General features: G+C 41.1%; 2 protein-coding genes across 2 annotated transcripts in view; one reads left to right on the forward strand and one right to left on the reverse strand.

Annotated features, from left to right (window-relative positions):
- The window catches only part of FEZ2 (fasciculation and elongation protein zeta 2 (zygin II)), a 50,713-nt gene extending 39,317 nt beyond the window's left edge, over positions 1–11,396 (forward strand). The window contains exons 7-10 of the mRNA XM_005886091.2: positions 1,329–1,409; positions 3,592–3,667; positions 7,950–8,015; positions 10,401–11,396. Coding sequence (XP_005886153.1) covers positions 1,329–1,409; positions 3,592–3,667; positions 7,950–8,015; positions 10,401–10,417 — 240 coding nt within the window. The 3' untranslated portion in view covers positions 10,418–11,396. The remainder of the gene's footprint in view (positions 1–1,328; positions 1,410–3,591; positions 3,668–7,949; positions 8,016–10,400) is intronic.
- Positions 11,397–11,835: 439 nt separating this feature from the next.
- CRIM1 (cysteine rich transmembrane BMP regulator 1 (chordin-like)) overlaps positions 11,836–15,346 on the reverse strand; it is a 151,280-nt gene continuing 147,769 nt past the window's right edge. The window contains exon 17 of the mRNA XM_014533236.1: positions 11,836–14,254. Coding sequence (XP_014388722.1) covers positions 14,078–14,254 — 177 coding nt within the window. The 3' untranslated portion in view covers positions 11,836–14,077. The remainder of the gene's footprint in view (positions 14,255–15,346) is intronic.

A 15,346-nucleotide genomic window follows, 5' to 3' on the forward strand; every position in this document is an offset into this window, starting at 1 on the left:
AATAAGAAATTCATTAATGCTTACATAAGTACTATTTTTAGGAAAAATATATTTCAAAAAGTTTAGTGAGCACAATGGCATTGCTCTGCATTTTTGTCAATCTCATTAATACCTGGCTTACTTGAATTCAGCTAGATTTTCACATCTGTTTCTGCATCCAGTCAGTCATTTGGAATACTTAATTCTAAGTTTTTAGAGAATAAGATTTTAAAAAGCAAATTATTTGTTAGTATTTCTAAGAAAATAATTTAGCCTCATGGGCCTCTGAAAGGGTTTCTGGGACCTCGTGGGGGATGCCCTGGACCACAGTTTGAGAACCACTGGGCTAAACTATACATTTCTTGAGGGCAGAGACCATTGCCTTGGTTTCTTTTCTTCTGTTCCTGGGAGACTTATAAAATATTCATCTTGATTCCTCAAATGTGTTTACTGAGTCAACTTTCCCCTATGAAATTGCAGGGAACGGAACCATCCGGTGAATCAGGACCGAACTTCCTTTGCAGGATGCCTTTCCCCTTAGTTAGTCATCGTGTAAGAATTAATCTCAATCTTTTGACTCAGCAGCCATTGAGGTGCCACTGACGCTTTTCACTGTGTCTGATGACATGGTAGACTGGCTAAAATCAAGAGAAGACGTTTGGAAAGAAGTAGTCCCTTTTCAGTGCCATGAATTCTAGGAAGTCTTGGGGGTTGCTGGGAGAAATAAGCTGGAATTGTTTCCTAGAAACGGAGCGGAAACGTCCTTGCAGAAGAGTTAGGGCCTGGCTGGCCCATGCGATCCACTGTGCCCTCCCGGTCGCATTTTCTGCGCCCAGGCAGTGGCAGGTGGCCCGAGAGCAAGTGGGAAGCCGTAGTCGGCTCTCCAAGTAGCAGCATTTCATTTGCCAAGTGCCGTATCACTGTTCTCCAAACTTACAGTAGAAATATGCAAACTCAGGCTGAAAATACTCATACTGTTGGTGCCAAGTTTTCAGACTTTTGATAAAATGTAGGTAAGCAATATCAAAAGGTATCTTAACAACTATGGTAAATTTTGCATAAAACAACTATGTGTACAACTTGCAATGTTTACATTGGAGCAAATGTTAGGAAAAATCTTCATGAATACAGTGGCATAAAAGCAATTGCTTTTGCATTTGACTTGCAAAGAAATGGAAGCAAGAACATTTTAAAAACAGCATGCATTTGTCTGCTTTATCTGAATGAGTAGTGGCATTTTCTAACTGCTTGCCTCTTGGGCACGTAAGTTACTGTGGTACATTCTTACTAATAGTCTTTGAACTTCTTTCTCTGTCCTTCTCTTCTGGGCCGTATATTGCTGCCTGTAGCGCTTCAGCATGGAAGGGATCTCAAATGTCATTCAGAATGGCCTCCGCCACACCTTTGGAAATGCAGGTGGAGAGAAACAGGTGCTCGGTTATCCTTATTTTCCTCATTCTCTGCTCTTTCATTCTCTGTGTAAGTGAAGGTCCTGAAAGCTGGCAGTTTTACTAACTTACTAAGACTGTTGCTTACAAGAGAAATGCAAGTTTATAATTATACATTATACAACTTATATAGAATGAAAATATATAGAAGTTCCCTTTAGGAAAAAGCAGTATAGACTAAATGCATTCTTAATGCATGTTTTAGAGCTTCGTTTTTCACTTTCACCTCTAAACAGATATTAACATATGCATATATAACTAATTGCATGTGTAGAATATGTAATTGTGAAAAATAACTAGAATATGCTACTCTAATTCTAAAAGTTTAGAAACAAGATCTCATTTTTGGGAAAGAAAATCAGGAGTTGGTATCTTTTGGATTAGTGTTCTAGGTCAGAAATGTCTATGGCATATATCTTACCTCTTTTTAAATGATATTCATGTGTTTTTAAGGTATATCATATAGTCTGCCAACTCGCTTGTTTACCAAAGGCATGAAACATTATTTATACAAGTCATACATAGATATGAGGGTAGTAATTTGCTTTTTATTAACAAATTTGTATGATTTTAGAAATACCACGAACACGGGGAACATCTGCATTGAGTATGCTTAAGATTACTTTTCACAATTGGAAATTTCACCTCAAAAAGAAAGCTCTTCAATTTAGCTCTTAAGTGAAGCAATGCAAGTGCACAGCATGCAGCTTTGTAGGCAGTTTATCCAGAGAAGGCATTTGAGCGTAGAGTTTCACTGGAGATAGTTCTGTATTACTTCGGAAGGGAAATGACCGACATTAAATAATCCCTCACATCGACATTTGCAGCTTATAAAGGGGTTCCATGCAGGGATGGTTGAATTTTTTTTTACTTATTTTGGTGTTTCTCGCCTCTCTCAAACCCATAAGATGGCAAAATAACTCCCAATCTGATCCAGCACCTGGGAGCGGGCAGGAAGGCTGGAAGGCGTAGCCGGGTGGCACGCATACCCAGGCCAGATTCCGGGTGCCTCTCCAGGTTGGCCGTCACCCCTGCCGTTAGTGAAGCCCCAGGAGGGCACGCCTCCAGCTCTTAGGGCCTCCTTCCCAGGAGATGTACTCGGTCATGCAGGTGGGCTTCACCTTGGAGAGGTCTGCACCAAACAGAGGACGGAGCACTGAGTTTCTTAAAGATTGAACAACGCACCCTTCTCTACTTTTCTGAACCTAGGGAGCTAGTTATTATTAAGTAACTTTATCTTTTTTTTTTTGAGTGGGATAAAATCACTCAGAGGATTAGGAATAGAGCTGAGATGTGGGCAGGGGCTAAATGGTGGGAGGAGCCGAACAGATAGCATGGAAAACTAGTGGATCTCTACATGAGCCTATGCAGACTGCACTAAACCGTATAGTTTTTGGTGGAGTGGCCAGAATAGGAGACTCTGGACAAAAATTTTTAGACTGTGCTTTCAAGGGACATAGTTATAGGACATAACTTGATACTTGAGAGCCATTACACTAGTAGACTAGGCAATTTGTCTCAATTTCAGACATGAATTTTCATTGTTCATTTACCCTTAGGCCATTCTCTTTCACTTTTCTCTTTTCCATTAATACCTTCAAACATTTATAACTACTTACACAATAATTTAAAATAATAATAATAATAATAATAATAATAATAATAAACACCTCCTAAATTACTTGGGTAAATGTGTCTTTGTTTCTAAAAGAAGCTAGTATTTTTTCATGTGACCATTTTATTCAAGCGGAAAAAAATGGCCTGAAACAGAATTATTTGACTGTTGGGAATTATTTTGTTATGCAGAACTGTTACAACTATGCTTTTAGTTAAAATTACTATCTTAAAAATGTGTTGAAAATATGCAAGGAGAATGTTAGATAAGCCTTCACTTTGAACACGTTGAACAAGTCATCCTTAGACCTACTCCTCTGAAATTTTTAATAACTGAAAGGTGAAAAAATGGGTATTTATGTTGACATTGGGTTTGGATGAAGCAGATAGAGGTGGGAAAAAATGAGCTGCAGCTGAGACATAAGATATTTGTGTCCATTACTAATGTAACTCGTGTCATGTTATAAAATAGACCTCTGGTAACTGTTTCTAATTTTTGCAGATCAGGTAATTCAGATTTAAGTGACACTTTTTTTTTTTAATTTGGCAGTACTTAACAACAGTTATTCCCTATGAGAAAAAAAATGGACCACCATCTGTTGAAGATCTTCAAATATTAACAAAAAGTGAGTAAAGACCAAACTAAACTGTTACTTACCTTTTGCTGATTCTAAATACTGATTTCAGTTGGCTGGCTACATTGCTGTGTTTATTGTTTGTTTTATTGATTTAGTAAATGATGAATTTCATCCTTTATTCTTTAGAGAATGAAACTATAAATGGTTCTGACATCTAACATAACCCTAAATCTAGAGTTGATTTATGGGTTTTATTTTTTAAATTTATTTTCTGGCCTCTTAAAATGTGTACAACTTGAACTTTTGGGGAAAAAATGTAACCTGATTCTCCATTACCTTTTGTATATTTAAGAACATACCCATTTATCAATAAGTAAGGTCCTTCATAGATCTTATGTAAATATCACTGAGTAACTGAATAGGAAAAATTTAGGAGAAGTATGGCTCCCCCCTCTCTCTTTTATGAATATAGACCCCCTAGACCAGGGGTGGGCAAACTTTTTGACTCGAGGGCCACAATGGGTTCTTAAACTGGACCGGAGGGCCGGAACAAAAGCATGGATGGAGTGTTTGTGTGAACTAATATAAATTCAAAGTAAACATCATTACATAAAAGGGTACAGTCTTTTTTTTTTTTAGTTTTATTCATTCCAACCAGGCCGGATCCGGCCCGCGGGCCGTAGTTTGCCCACGGCTGACCTAGGGCCAGGGGGAAGGGAACAATGGGGACATTATTGTTTAATAGGTATGGAATTTGAGTTTGAGATGATGAAACATTCTGGAGAATGGACAGTGTTCATGGTTGCACAGCAGTGTGAATGTATTTGATGCTGCTGAACTATACGCTTAAAAATGGTTAATAGGGAAAATTTTATGCTAGGTATATTTTACCAGGATTTAAAAAAGTAAAGTAAACCAGTGAGATGCACCTATGAAAAAACAGTGGTACAATCTGGATGTACAAGGCAGGATGATGTCTTTTTGCTGTTATTTTCTTTTCATTTTTACCTATTTATTTACTAGCTACTTATTTAAAATTTACTAGATAAATTGTATCTAATATAGTCATTCTTAAGTCTTAGAGTTATTTCTTAGAGTTACTGTAGATATTTATATGTTATAGATTACTACCATAGGCCAATTTGGAACAGAAGATTCTAAGTACACTTCCCTGTAGATTTAATAATAATAAAAAACACCTCCTAAATTATTCGGGTAAATGTGTCTTTGTTAGTTTCTAAAAGAAGCTAGTATTTTTTCATGTGACCATTTTATCCAAGCGGAAAAAAATGGCCTGAAACAGAATTATTTGACTATTGGGAATTATTTTGTTATGCAGAACTGTTACAACTATGCTTTTAGTTAAAATTACTATCTTAAAAATGTGTTGAAAATATGCAAGGAGAATGTTAGATAAGACTTCACTTTGAACACGTTGAACAAGTCATCCTCAGACCTACTCCTCTGAAATTTTTAATAACTGAAAGGTGAAAAAATGGGTATTTATGTTGACATTGGGTTTGGATGAAGCAGATAGAGGTGGGAAAAAATGAGCTGCAGCTGAGACATAAGATATTTGTGTCCATTACTAATGTAACTCGTGTCATGTTATAAAATAGACCTCTGGTAACTGTTTCTAATTTTTGCAGATCAGGTAATTCAGATTTAAGTGACACTTTTTTTTTTTAATTTGGCAGTACTTAACAACAGTTATTCCCTATGAGAAAAAAAATGGACCACCATCTGTTGAAGATCTTCAAATATTAACAAAAAGTGAGTAAAGACCAAACTAAACTGTTACTTACCTTTTGCTGATTCTAAATACTGATTTCAGTTGGCTGGCTACATTGCTGTGTTTATTGTTTGTTTTATTGATTTAGTAAATGATGAATTTCATCCTTTATTCTTTAGAGAATGAAACTATAAATGGTTCTGACATCTAACATAACCCTAAATCTAGAGTTGATTTATGGGTTTTATTTTTTAAATTTATTTTCTGGCCTCTTAAAATGTGTACAACTTGAACTTTTGGGGAAAAAATGTAACCTGATTCTCCATTACCTTTTGTATATTTAAGAACATACCCATTTATCAATAAGTAAGGTCCTTCATGGATCTTATGTAAATATCACTGAGTAACTGAATAGGAAAAATTTAGGAGAAGTATGGCTCCCCCCTCTCTCTTTTATGAATATAGACCCCCTAGACAGTAGTTATAGGTAGACCATAAATTGATAGTGATATTTTAAGAATATTCATTCATTGAGCAAACATTTAGTAAAGACCTACTCTGTACCAGGTTGTGTTCTGGGCACTTGGGATACTTTAGTGAACAAAGCAGACAAAAATACTCTAAGTCTAACAAAAGTAACTTGTCAGACTTAACTATTCATGGTATCGAGTGTCTGTGATAGCCATAAATGAGCCCTGAGTTCTGGTTCTGTTCCTGTCATTTAGAGCAGCGGTCGCCAACTGGTGGTCCGTGGACCACTGGTGGTCCGTGAGGTCCGAAAGGTTGGCGACCGCTGGTTTAGAGGGATATCCTTAGAAGTCACTTACCCTCTCTTAGTCACAGTGAAAAACGAGGCTGAAAATAGTTGCTCCCTTTACCTCATAGTAAGTAAGTTAATGTACAGGGTGGGGCAAAAGTAGGTTTACAGTTGTGATTATGCAAAACATACTTAAAAACATTTAATGCTTAAATATGGATAAATTAAGTGATGCCAGCCAGTCTAAAATAAATAATTAAGAGAAGAACTGGGTGGACAGCCCTCTAATTTTGAGGAAGAACTTAGGAATTTTGAGTGTCCAAGATCACACAAGGGAATGGTTAATTACAGGGCTGGTCTCTTCATTCCCCGTCTGCTGTACTTTTAGTGATGCTGGCTTTTGGTACGTGATTTTATATAGAATGGAAAACAAATTTAAAATATGATTGGAAGCAGAAATACTGGACATAGTAGCCCTCTAAGATGGGACCATAAATACCACCTAGAGGTTAGGAATTACTGAGAGACCCCGCCTTCTCAGGTCAAGGACAAACATTTACTCGGTCACACCAAGGCCATCAGAATGCCCTTGGGATGATTCTTAGGTGATATCTGCATCGTTTGAGGAGCTTGGAATCTTTGGGTGAGTGCACGTGTGTAGGGTGCGTAAGTGAATGTCCAACTTAATGTAGCTATGAGGACAGGAAGGATGACCTTCACTTTGAAAATAAAACAGTGGGCATCTGAGAACTTTGGGAGGACCTGAGCCTCTGCTCCCACCACCTGCAGATGGCAGCCACAGGAAAGCCCCGTGGAGACAGTAGCCTTCCTGGTAAAAGCTATTGGAGGTGCAATAATTGTTATAAGAATTAGAATAATATTAGTTGTATTAATAACTATGGCTAATGCTTACGCAGCATATATTACGTGCCAAGCACTATTCTAAGTCCTCACATCTCGATAGTGGCTGAACACTCACAACCAGCCTCTGAGGCAGGTCTAATTATCCTCCTCACGTTACAGACGAGGAGCTCGGTGCCCTCAGTGGTTAAGTAACTTCATCTCAGTCCCACGACTAGGAAGCAGCAGAGTCGGGGTTTAACCAGGAAGGCTGACCTGACAGTTACACTGTGTGGTACTGTCTTGTCTGGGGAGGAAAGGGGGCATTTCCCCCAGGGTGCTCTGGAGAACATTGGAGTTGCCAATCGCTGCAGAAGAGCAGTATTTGTGGGTTTGTCTGTACCTGTGTGGTCTAGGCTTGTGTTGTTTTTAAGCATTATAATAGTAGCTGTTTTTCCTATTTTGTCTTTGCTTAGAGACAAAACCCTCAGATTCCCGATAGGATGAGGCTGATTCACCAGGTTCCTCGGGAGAGGAGGCGGCAGCCTGGCTGCTTCATGGAGTCTGGCCTTCATTTTGGTCTCTTCTTTAAAAGTTCCAAGAAGGCTGGCAGATATGCTCCTTGAGGACAGCTCACTGTTCATTTGTCTGTTTCTCCAGCTGTGGCATCTGCAGCACTAGGTTCCTGTGCTCCGAGCTCACAGACGTGCATATGACAGGAACCTGCTTCCAGCCTTTATGGCAAAGCTGGGCTCCGTGTGAATAGCCGGGTTTCTCTTCCCTCCTCCACTGTTCGTGAAATCGGGGAAATAACTCCCAGGGAGCTGGAATATCCTGACCTGAATTCCTGAGCATTTGCAGGTGTATTCCCTTATGGAGAAGATAATAATTTGCATGAATTGGTTATACCATGATGAAGATTAAGGCTAAGTGATAGAAATTGAATGATATTTTGGTCTGAATTTAGAATTGTTGTCTTTTCCTTCTCTTTTGTTTCCTAGTTCTTCGTGCCATGAAAGAGGACAGTGAAAAGGTTCCGAGCTTGTTAACTGATTATATACTGAAAGGTGAGTTTCATAATGGCTTCTGTGCAATGGTTGGCAAGTTGTGATTAGTCAGTAAATGCATCATCTTGCTAATAGATTAAAAATAACTTTCAAAAGCACAACCTTTATTAATTTCATTTGTGCTGGGTGAGGATACATGGCTTAATTATGCTATCAACATTATAAATTATGATTATGTAACATTTTCCTTTACTTGAGGTCCTGGGCTAGAAATCGTTTCTACGGCTAAATTATAAACATCGAGGCGAGCAGTGGAAGAAATACTAGTAGTATGGAAATATTGCCATAAGTATGCGTAATTAGAGCATCAGCTGTTGACACTGGGAGGGTTTGAGAAGGTGGCCTCTGCCAGCCTGGGGACAGTAGGAAGAGAAGGACGGGTTAGTGAGGATGCATGAAGGAGGGAGCAATCAGTTAACCGTTCCAAAGGACTGTAACAGGGACTGGTGTAAGGGACAGGGAGGGGCGCAGGGAAAAATGAAAGGAATGGACTTGCATGAACCCAGGACAGTAACAAGTGAGCCATAAATCTTAGGAGCAAGATCAAGACCACACAGGATGGGAACAGTGATGGGGCAGATGATCGTTGGAGGAGTTCATGAGATCGCCTGCTTTGCTCTGGGAAGAGCAAACTTGGGATGGTAAAGAGGGGACAGGAGAATTTAGTTACAGGCAAAACTACCGCTTTTCAATGAAATTACGTTTTGAGAAGTAGCAGTTATTCAGGTGACAGATTTTCAAAGCATCACAAAGTGTATCCTGTGGTATTTGGTTCACTTTCAAGAGCAGCCTCTTCTGGTAACTTTTCTTTTTGGGAGTTCTCTCTCTCTCTCCACCAGTTGTTAGCTGAATTTAAGGAAGGTTGGATTTCTGAGATGTTAGATAACCAGGGGGACGTTTCCTCAACCATAGCTTCATGGAGGGAATCTCAGTGGTAGAAACCAGGAGTGCAACGGGAGTAATAAGAGTTTCACCTGTAAGAGACTGGATTGATGGGGAGCCAGCCAGCCATTAGTTAACAGAGAGTAGAAAAGACATTGTTTTTTTCCATAAGCTGTTTTTTGATGACAGGCTTTTTCGTCTTACATTCTGAACGTTTTAAAAAGAAAATCTGGTATCTGTTCGCTTTTGTGCCATGCTAGCATTGGTATGAAAGGTGGATTGTTCTGAGGTTTGCTCTTATATATGCGGTACAGGAATGAGATGAACATGAAGACATGTCAATTTTTAATTATCGTGGGTGCCCAGGGCCTTGCCGTGCAGGGCAGAGAGAGGAGGAGCTTCTGAGGCATTCTCTAGCTCTTTTATCCTCCGACCTCATGGAGGAATTTATGACCCAGAGAACAGTGCTGTGGGGGGAAGTGATTTCTACTTGTTTCCTCTAAAACCCAGGCTGTCCTGTGAACCTGGACACCGCGTGCCTCAGGGAAGCAGCACCCATCCCTCTGCTCCCCGCTCGGGCGCTGGCTCCTCTGAGCCCGGGGCTCTGTGCAGTACCCGCACTGCTGAGCTGCTCGCGCGCAAGTTGTGGTTTTGTCCTTGGCAGGACGGGGTGGAAATGAAGCTGGGGTTCAGATGAAAGTGGTGATGCTTGTCCGAGAGAATGAAGGGGTGTGGAACGCTCAGGTGTTCAAGGGCACGGGAAGGTGTGGCTATGGGGCCAGTTTCCACCCATCCGGACAACCTGCTGCCAGCTGATGGCTCCTCCCCTCTGGGACCAGCAGAACATTTATCTGCCTGGCAGGTGTTGCTCAAGGGAGAGCTTGCCGTCCCTTTTCTTGGTGGGCTTTCTCTTCTCATGTTAGTTTAACACCAGTGACTGGGGCTTGGCTGCCTAAATTAAGGTAACTTTAATGTGCAGGGGAGAAATGCAAGAAGGCAGCAAAGTGGCCTCACTTGGCCCGAGGAAGATGGGACGGGTGCAGTAGGGGCTACCTGAGCGTCTTCCTCATCCCCGCCTCACTCCCCGCCACAGCCCACAGTTGTACCAAAGGCTAGTAGAGTAGTTCAGCTGCCTCCGTGCTGATCCTGGACAGGGACCAAAGCGTGTGCAGACTGGCTCCTGTGGGAGCTCACCGGGGAGGCAGTTTGCTACGAGCCTCCTGGTACTGGGCTAACACGGGCTTCTCTCTCTGAGGGGTGCCCTCGAGACGTGGCCGTTTGGTATCTCATTTCTGGGCAGTGGGAACAAATATCTTAAGAGAACTTTCATTGTTGGGTGTATCCTTTTAGAACCTTTCTTAAAATTGCTACTGTAGACCCTTGCATTAACAGCAAGTTCTCATTAGTTAAAGGTGTTTTTTATGTAGATGTGTAAATGAAATGAATGTGCTTCTTGTGTCTATAAAATACGCATTTCTATTGATGTTTCCTTTCTCTCCCTAGTCCTGTGTCCTACATAGGGCAGCCTCTCGCAGGAGCCATCTCCCGTGGCCTGGATGCCGGATTTCACACAGCAGTCCTCCGAGAGCGGCCCCTCCCTCCTGCTAGCGGAAGCTCGGCAACTTGAACTTGGGTTTGTGATGCAGTATTAATAGACCACGCCTTCACTGATCCTTCGTATTACGAACCAAGAGAAACATGGCACTATTTTGAATTCTAGGGATATTTTTTTGTTAAATATGAACAATTATGAATTCTTCAACTTTGAGAGTCTGGGGGTGTAACATGAACTATGCATGTGCAGTTATATTTTTTATGTACTGACCATATGCCTATTTGAGGTTTCATGGCTTTCTAGATATAAACTACATTGAAGGACAGGTTAAAGCAGCGGTTGCCAACCGGTGGTCCGCGGGCCACTGGTGGTCCGTGAGGTCTGAAAGGTTGGCGGCCGCTGGGTTAAAGCATTGAGAGATTCATAGCACAGCTGTTCCTCAGTGACGGCAAAACCAACACTGATTGTTGTAAGAGAACCATCAGTTTAAGTATCAGTATTGTCCAGGGATGGAAACTTAAACTTGGGCTGTTGTCAGGAGGAAACGGGAATATGTGTCATCTTGGTTTAATCCTCAGTGAGAACGGGAACTGCTGGCGATGGTGTTAGAGGCTGCTGCGGCGTTCACCATGGATCAAATTTTAACCGTTAGGTTGCCATTTACTTTCAGAATCTTGTGCTGTTTAACTTTAGATGTTTGAGTTTTGTTTTACGTGTCTGTGGAGAAGTGTCCTTTAAAGGGAGTGTGTTTATCCTTAAGGTGCTTAAGAAGCCGTAAGCTGCAGCTTTGCCCATCCCCCACGGCTGTTATATCTTCACGCCTGTGTGCCTCCCCAACACTAACTCTAGAAACAGCTGCTCATGGAAACAGCACCAGCCATGAAGCACTTCTGCCCGTTCCAATCAAGTCAGTGCCCTTTAATAAACGTTGGGAAAAAGATAAAGTATGCCTGAGCGCTTCATTTCTATTTTCAGTTTTTGGTGTAGTTTTTAACCAGTTTTCTTCCCTTGCAGAGCTAGATTCTTCTCCTTACTATGCACACATTGTCCATCACTTCAGGGCCTGAGCTGGGAAACCCCGATGGCCGCCTGACGGTAAGGAGTGTTTCGGGAGGGGGAGGGGGGACGATTTTTCTGGAATGATAGGAGCCCTGTCTTTCTCTGTCTGTGCGGTCGCTGAGATAACATGGTGAGGTAAGAGTCTGTGTAGCCACTTGTGACCCTGGAGGTTGTTAGACTGACAACCTGAAAGCAAAAGGACAGCTTGTCTTTCTAATCCCAAATGTGGAGTCACTTGGAAAGTTACATGGTGTGATTAAAAGTGTTTGTTTGTGGCCAAGAACCAAAGTGCTTGGTTCTTGAAGAACTACGGTACACGCCAAGTGCCTGCCATAGATCTATTTTATTCTTCAGGAAATTATATTTGTTTTTCTTTTACAAGAGCACAACAGGAACCAAAGTAAAAGAGTAATAGATACAGCACTCAGGATAAATCATATCTTTAAAATAATAATAAAAAAATTTACACCTTGTCCTATATCCTGTTAGTATTTTCATAATATGGCCATGATTGAAAAAGCAAGCATTTACAATTTTTTTTGATAAAGACTTTTTATGCCAGGAATGGATTAATTGTCAACAAAATTTTATATTAATCAGGCTGATGTAAATCTTATTTTGGTAACATCATATCATTAACAAATTTATTTTGGAAATAGATAAAAATATTGCCCCTTGATAATAAATCTTTTTCTTTCTTTGATGCAAACAGCTAGAACACCTTTTTCTTTTTTTGATATTCTAAGACAAAGAAAATGGTTAATCTTCAGATTAATAAATTAGGACATTATAATAATAAATTAAAATTTTTTTTAAAGTTCAGCAATCTCTGTCCAAGTATTTACAACAATACTTGAAAGTTCCTTTACAAAACAGAACACATTTTCTTTTCACATTAAGCATACTGGGTATCTGTGTCTTTCACAACAAGCATTTTTAAAAGAAAAAAATCAATGCACAAATGGGTAATTAGTATAAAAGTGCTAAGAGCTGTTTGAAAAGTTAACACTATAGTATACAGTCAGTTATATTTGAGGCAAACTACAACAAACTTCCAGCTTATTTATGGACAATATTCCAGTAGTTGTTTCAAACAGTTGTTTGAAGAAAAAAAAAAAAAAATCCAGGAGCTGATTAGTGATGCAGATAAACTGCCATCAGTGTTTCTGGCCAGTGGAGCGAATTGAAAACCAACTGAAAGCAAATCCAAATGAGTCAGGAGATTTACTAAAGGAAGACCTTCTCCACAGCAGGTGTGATGGCACGGCCCAAGGCGTGTACGTACACACTCGCCCACACACACCTTTCTTCCCGATTAAACTGCAGGTAGAACGAGATCTCATGTTATTCAAAAATTTGTAAGTGATCAAAAGTATTGATATGGAATGCCTGTTTGTCTTTGTTCTGGTTAAAAATCTCATAAAAATACATTCAACAGGAAAACATAAATTGTATGTGTATAAATATATATGTATGTATATATTATATACACACGCACACAAATACTTTTTTTTTTGAAGCAAAAGATAGTTACATAAATATTCCTATAATTGCTAAAGTTTAAAGAGGCATATTTTTTTTGAGCTTCAACAAAGGTGCTTGAATAATATACAATTAAAATGAAGTAGTTTTCTATTTTGTAGAATCAGTATATAATAAGGAAAAAAAAAATCCCCAATCAGTCTTTTTAAAAAGAAAAGTTTCTTCTTAAGCTAGAGCTTCAACAAAAACTGTGAACAACCAACAATCAAACAGAATGAAGCAACAGCAAACAATGAAGCGTAGCCTCCACCCCACTCCGTGCCGCGCGGTCCTGGGAACAGCTGTGCTCACGCCAAGAAATGACTTTGGGTCCTGTTTACCTGCCGACTCTGCTAGGAACTGGCTGATTGGCTTGGAAGAAAACGAAAGCAGCAAAAAGTCTAACTGTAGATATCCTGAACAACCCGCTTCCCGGAAATGTGGTCCTCACATCTCCCTCGCCGCCCACGGCAGCTGTGACTAGAGGGAAGGAACTGTGGCTTTAGACCTGGGATGGCTATCGGAAGGTTCTGCCGCGCTCTCTGTGCTGCTAAGGTGGCTGCGGCGGCGGGATCACAAGGCCTTTGGCTTCCTGCTCACTCGGGCCCGAGCGCCGCAACCCCGCAGGCTCCGGAGCAACAGGAAGAGCATCCGCTGGGCCCCTGAACTGCTGCTGCTGCACGGGACTCTCCCCGAGCCAAGCTGACCAATGTCTTCCCAACACCACCCTCCCACCCACTTCCCCAGCCAAACTCGACTGTCCCCGCCCCCAAATATCTCTACCGCTATATTACAAGCAAATTATGTCTTAGCAACTTGGAAAACTTTGGTTCTAAGAAAACACTTGGTCAGTCATCTTGAGGAAAAGTGGGAATGCTTGTTCTGCACACTGCCGCCGACAGAGCCCATCCCAGTCAGTTCTTAGCGCTGTACATCAAGTCACCATCCAACACAACCCACTAAGCAAGTGCACAAATTCTAGTTTACTTTTAAGAGCAGATTGAGTCGCTTCTGGCTTCTACCACCTCATCCGACTTGCCTCCCTTCACACCGTCTGGTAGAACTTGTCTGCCTGTAGATGGTTCTGTTTCTGCATGCTGTAGAAGCCGCTGAACCTGGCGTCCGGCTCCGCAATCCTGAGCATCCTCTGGGCACTGTCCCCCTGGGCGCGGGGTCCTTTCTTGGAGTCCACAGATACCAGCTGATTGCTTAAGGAAGAAGGCTATGCAGTGAGGGAAAGAAAAACCGCAAAGAATTAGCTGCTTTACGGATCCCACATTGACACAAATTTAGTCCCTAATTCAAGTGGGATAATAGCTTCACAGTAAGTACGCTGACGGGCGGACTCTCGGTGGAGCTTACATCTGTTCTGGTGCCAACTGCCGCTTCATGAGGGTACTGACTGACAAACTGTCTTTACAGGTGAAACGTCAATAAGTTATGCCAAATGGAGTGGGTGAAGGAATTGAGGGGAATGGGGGAACTGGTGAAGTGAGTGACATGACTATTTTCAAATCCTCGAAGGGCAGACTAGTACTTAAGAGGGTTAGAGAATGAGTGGAAGTTACGACAGGCAGAGACCATTCTGAAGCGCTCAAGCTGTACAACAGCCTGTGTCAGCCCCTCCACGCCCTGTGGGGGCGGGGCTCCTTTCCCAGCTCTGCAGAGGGGACTGCGCCTGCTCAGTCCCTGCCCCATGTCCTGACACAGCATGTGCCCAGCGCATTTTTGTCTAAAGAAAATCAGAGGCAGGATAACCATCTAATAGACTTCACTGGGAGGGGTTATCTAGATGGTAAGTTGGATAAAATAGTTATTCAAGGCTGCTTTAAATTCTTAAGGTTGTCTGATTTTTTTTCTTAGGAAAAAATTAAATGTAAAAGGTAGAATCAAGGTTGGAAAGCATCACAATTTATTTCCTTTAATGAAAACGAATTGTCTTGCCTTTTAAAATAGGCAGATTTGACAACAAATACAGGGTGTCCTCAGAAAATGTATACACACACTAATTATAAAGGCAGTGTTTATTAAAATACATTTCATTTTCAAAATTGAGCTATCGGCTGTTAACATGTGCATACATTTCTTGGGGACACTTTGTATACTCTTTCTCCCTCAATATGAAATCTGTCTCTCTCCCTTGTCTAGTATTACTTCACGCAATCTCTTCATCTCTCGCTCCCTTTCCCTCTCTGCTCGCCTCGGACACGTCTCTCTGACCTTTGACTTCTGTATATCCCATAATCGCTAGCTCTCTTCCTGGCTCTCCTATCACCCCCTCCCTTGATGATTTCTCTCCCATTTCTAAGTTGAT

The sequence above is a fragment of the Myotis brandtii genome, unplaced genomic scaffold (assembly GCF_000412655.1).
Source record: "Myotis brandtii unplaced genomic scaffold, ASM41265v1 scaffold958, whole genome shotgun sequence".
Classification (NCBI taxonomy): Eukaryota; Metazoa; Chordata; class Mammalia; order Chiroptera; family Vespertilionidae; genus Myotis; species Myotis brandtii.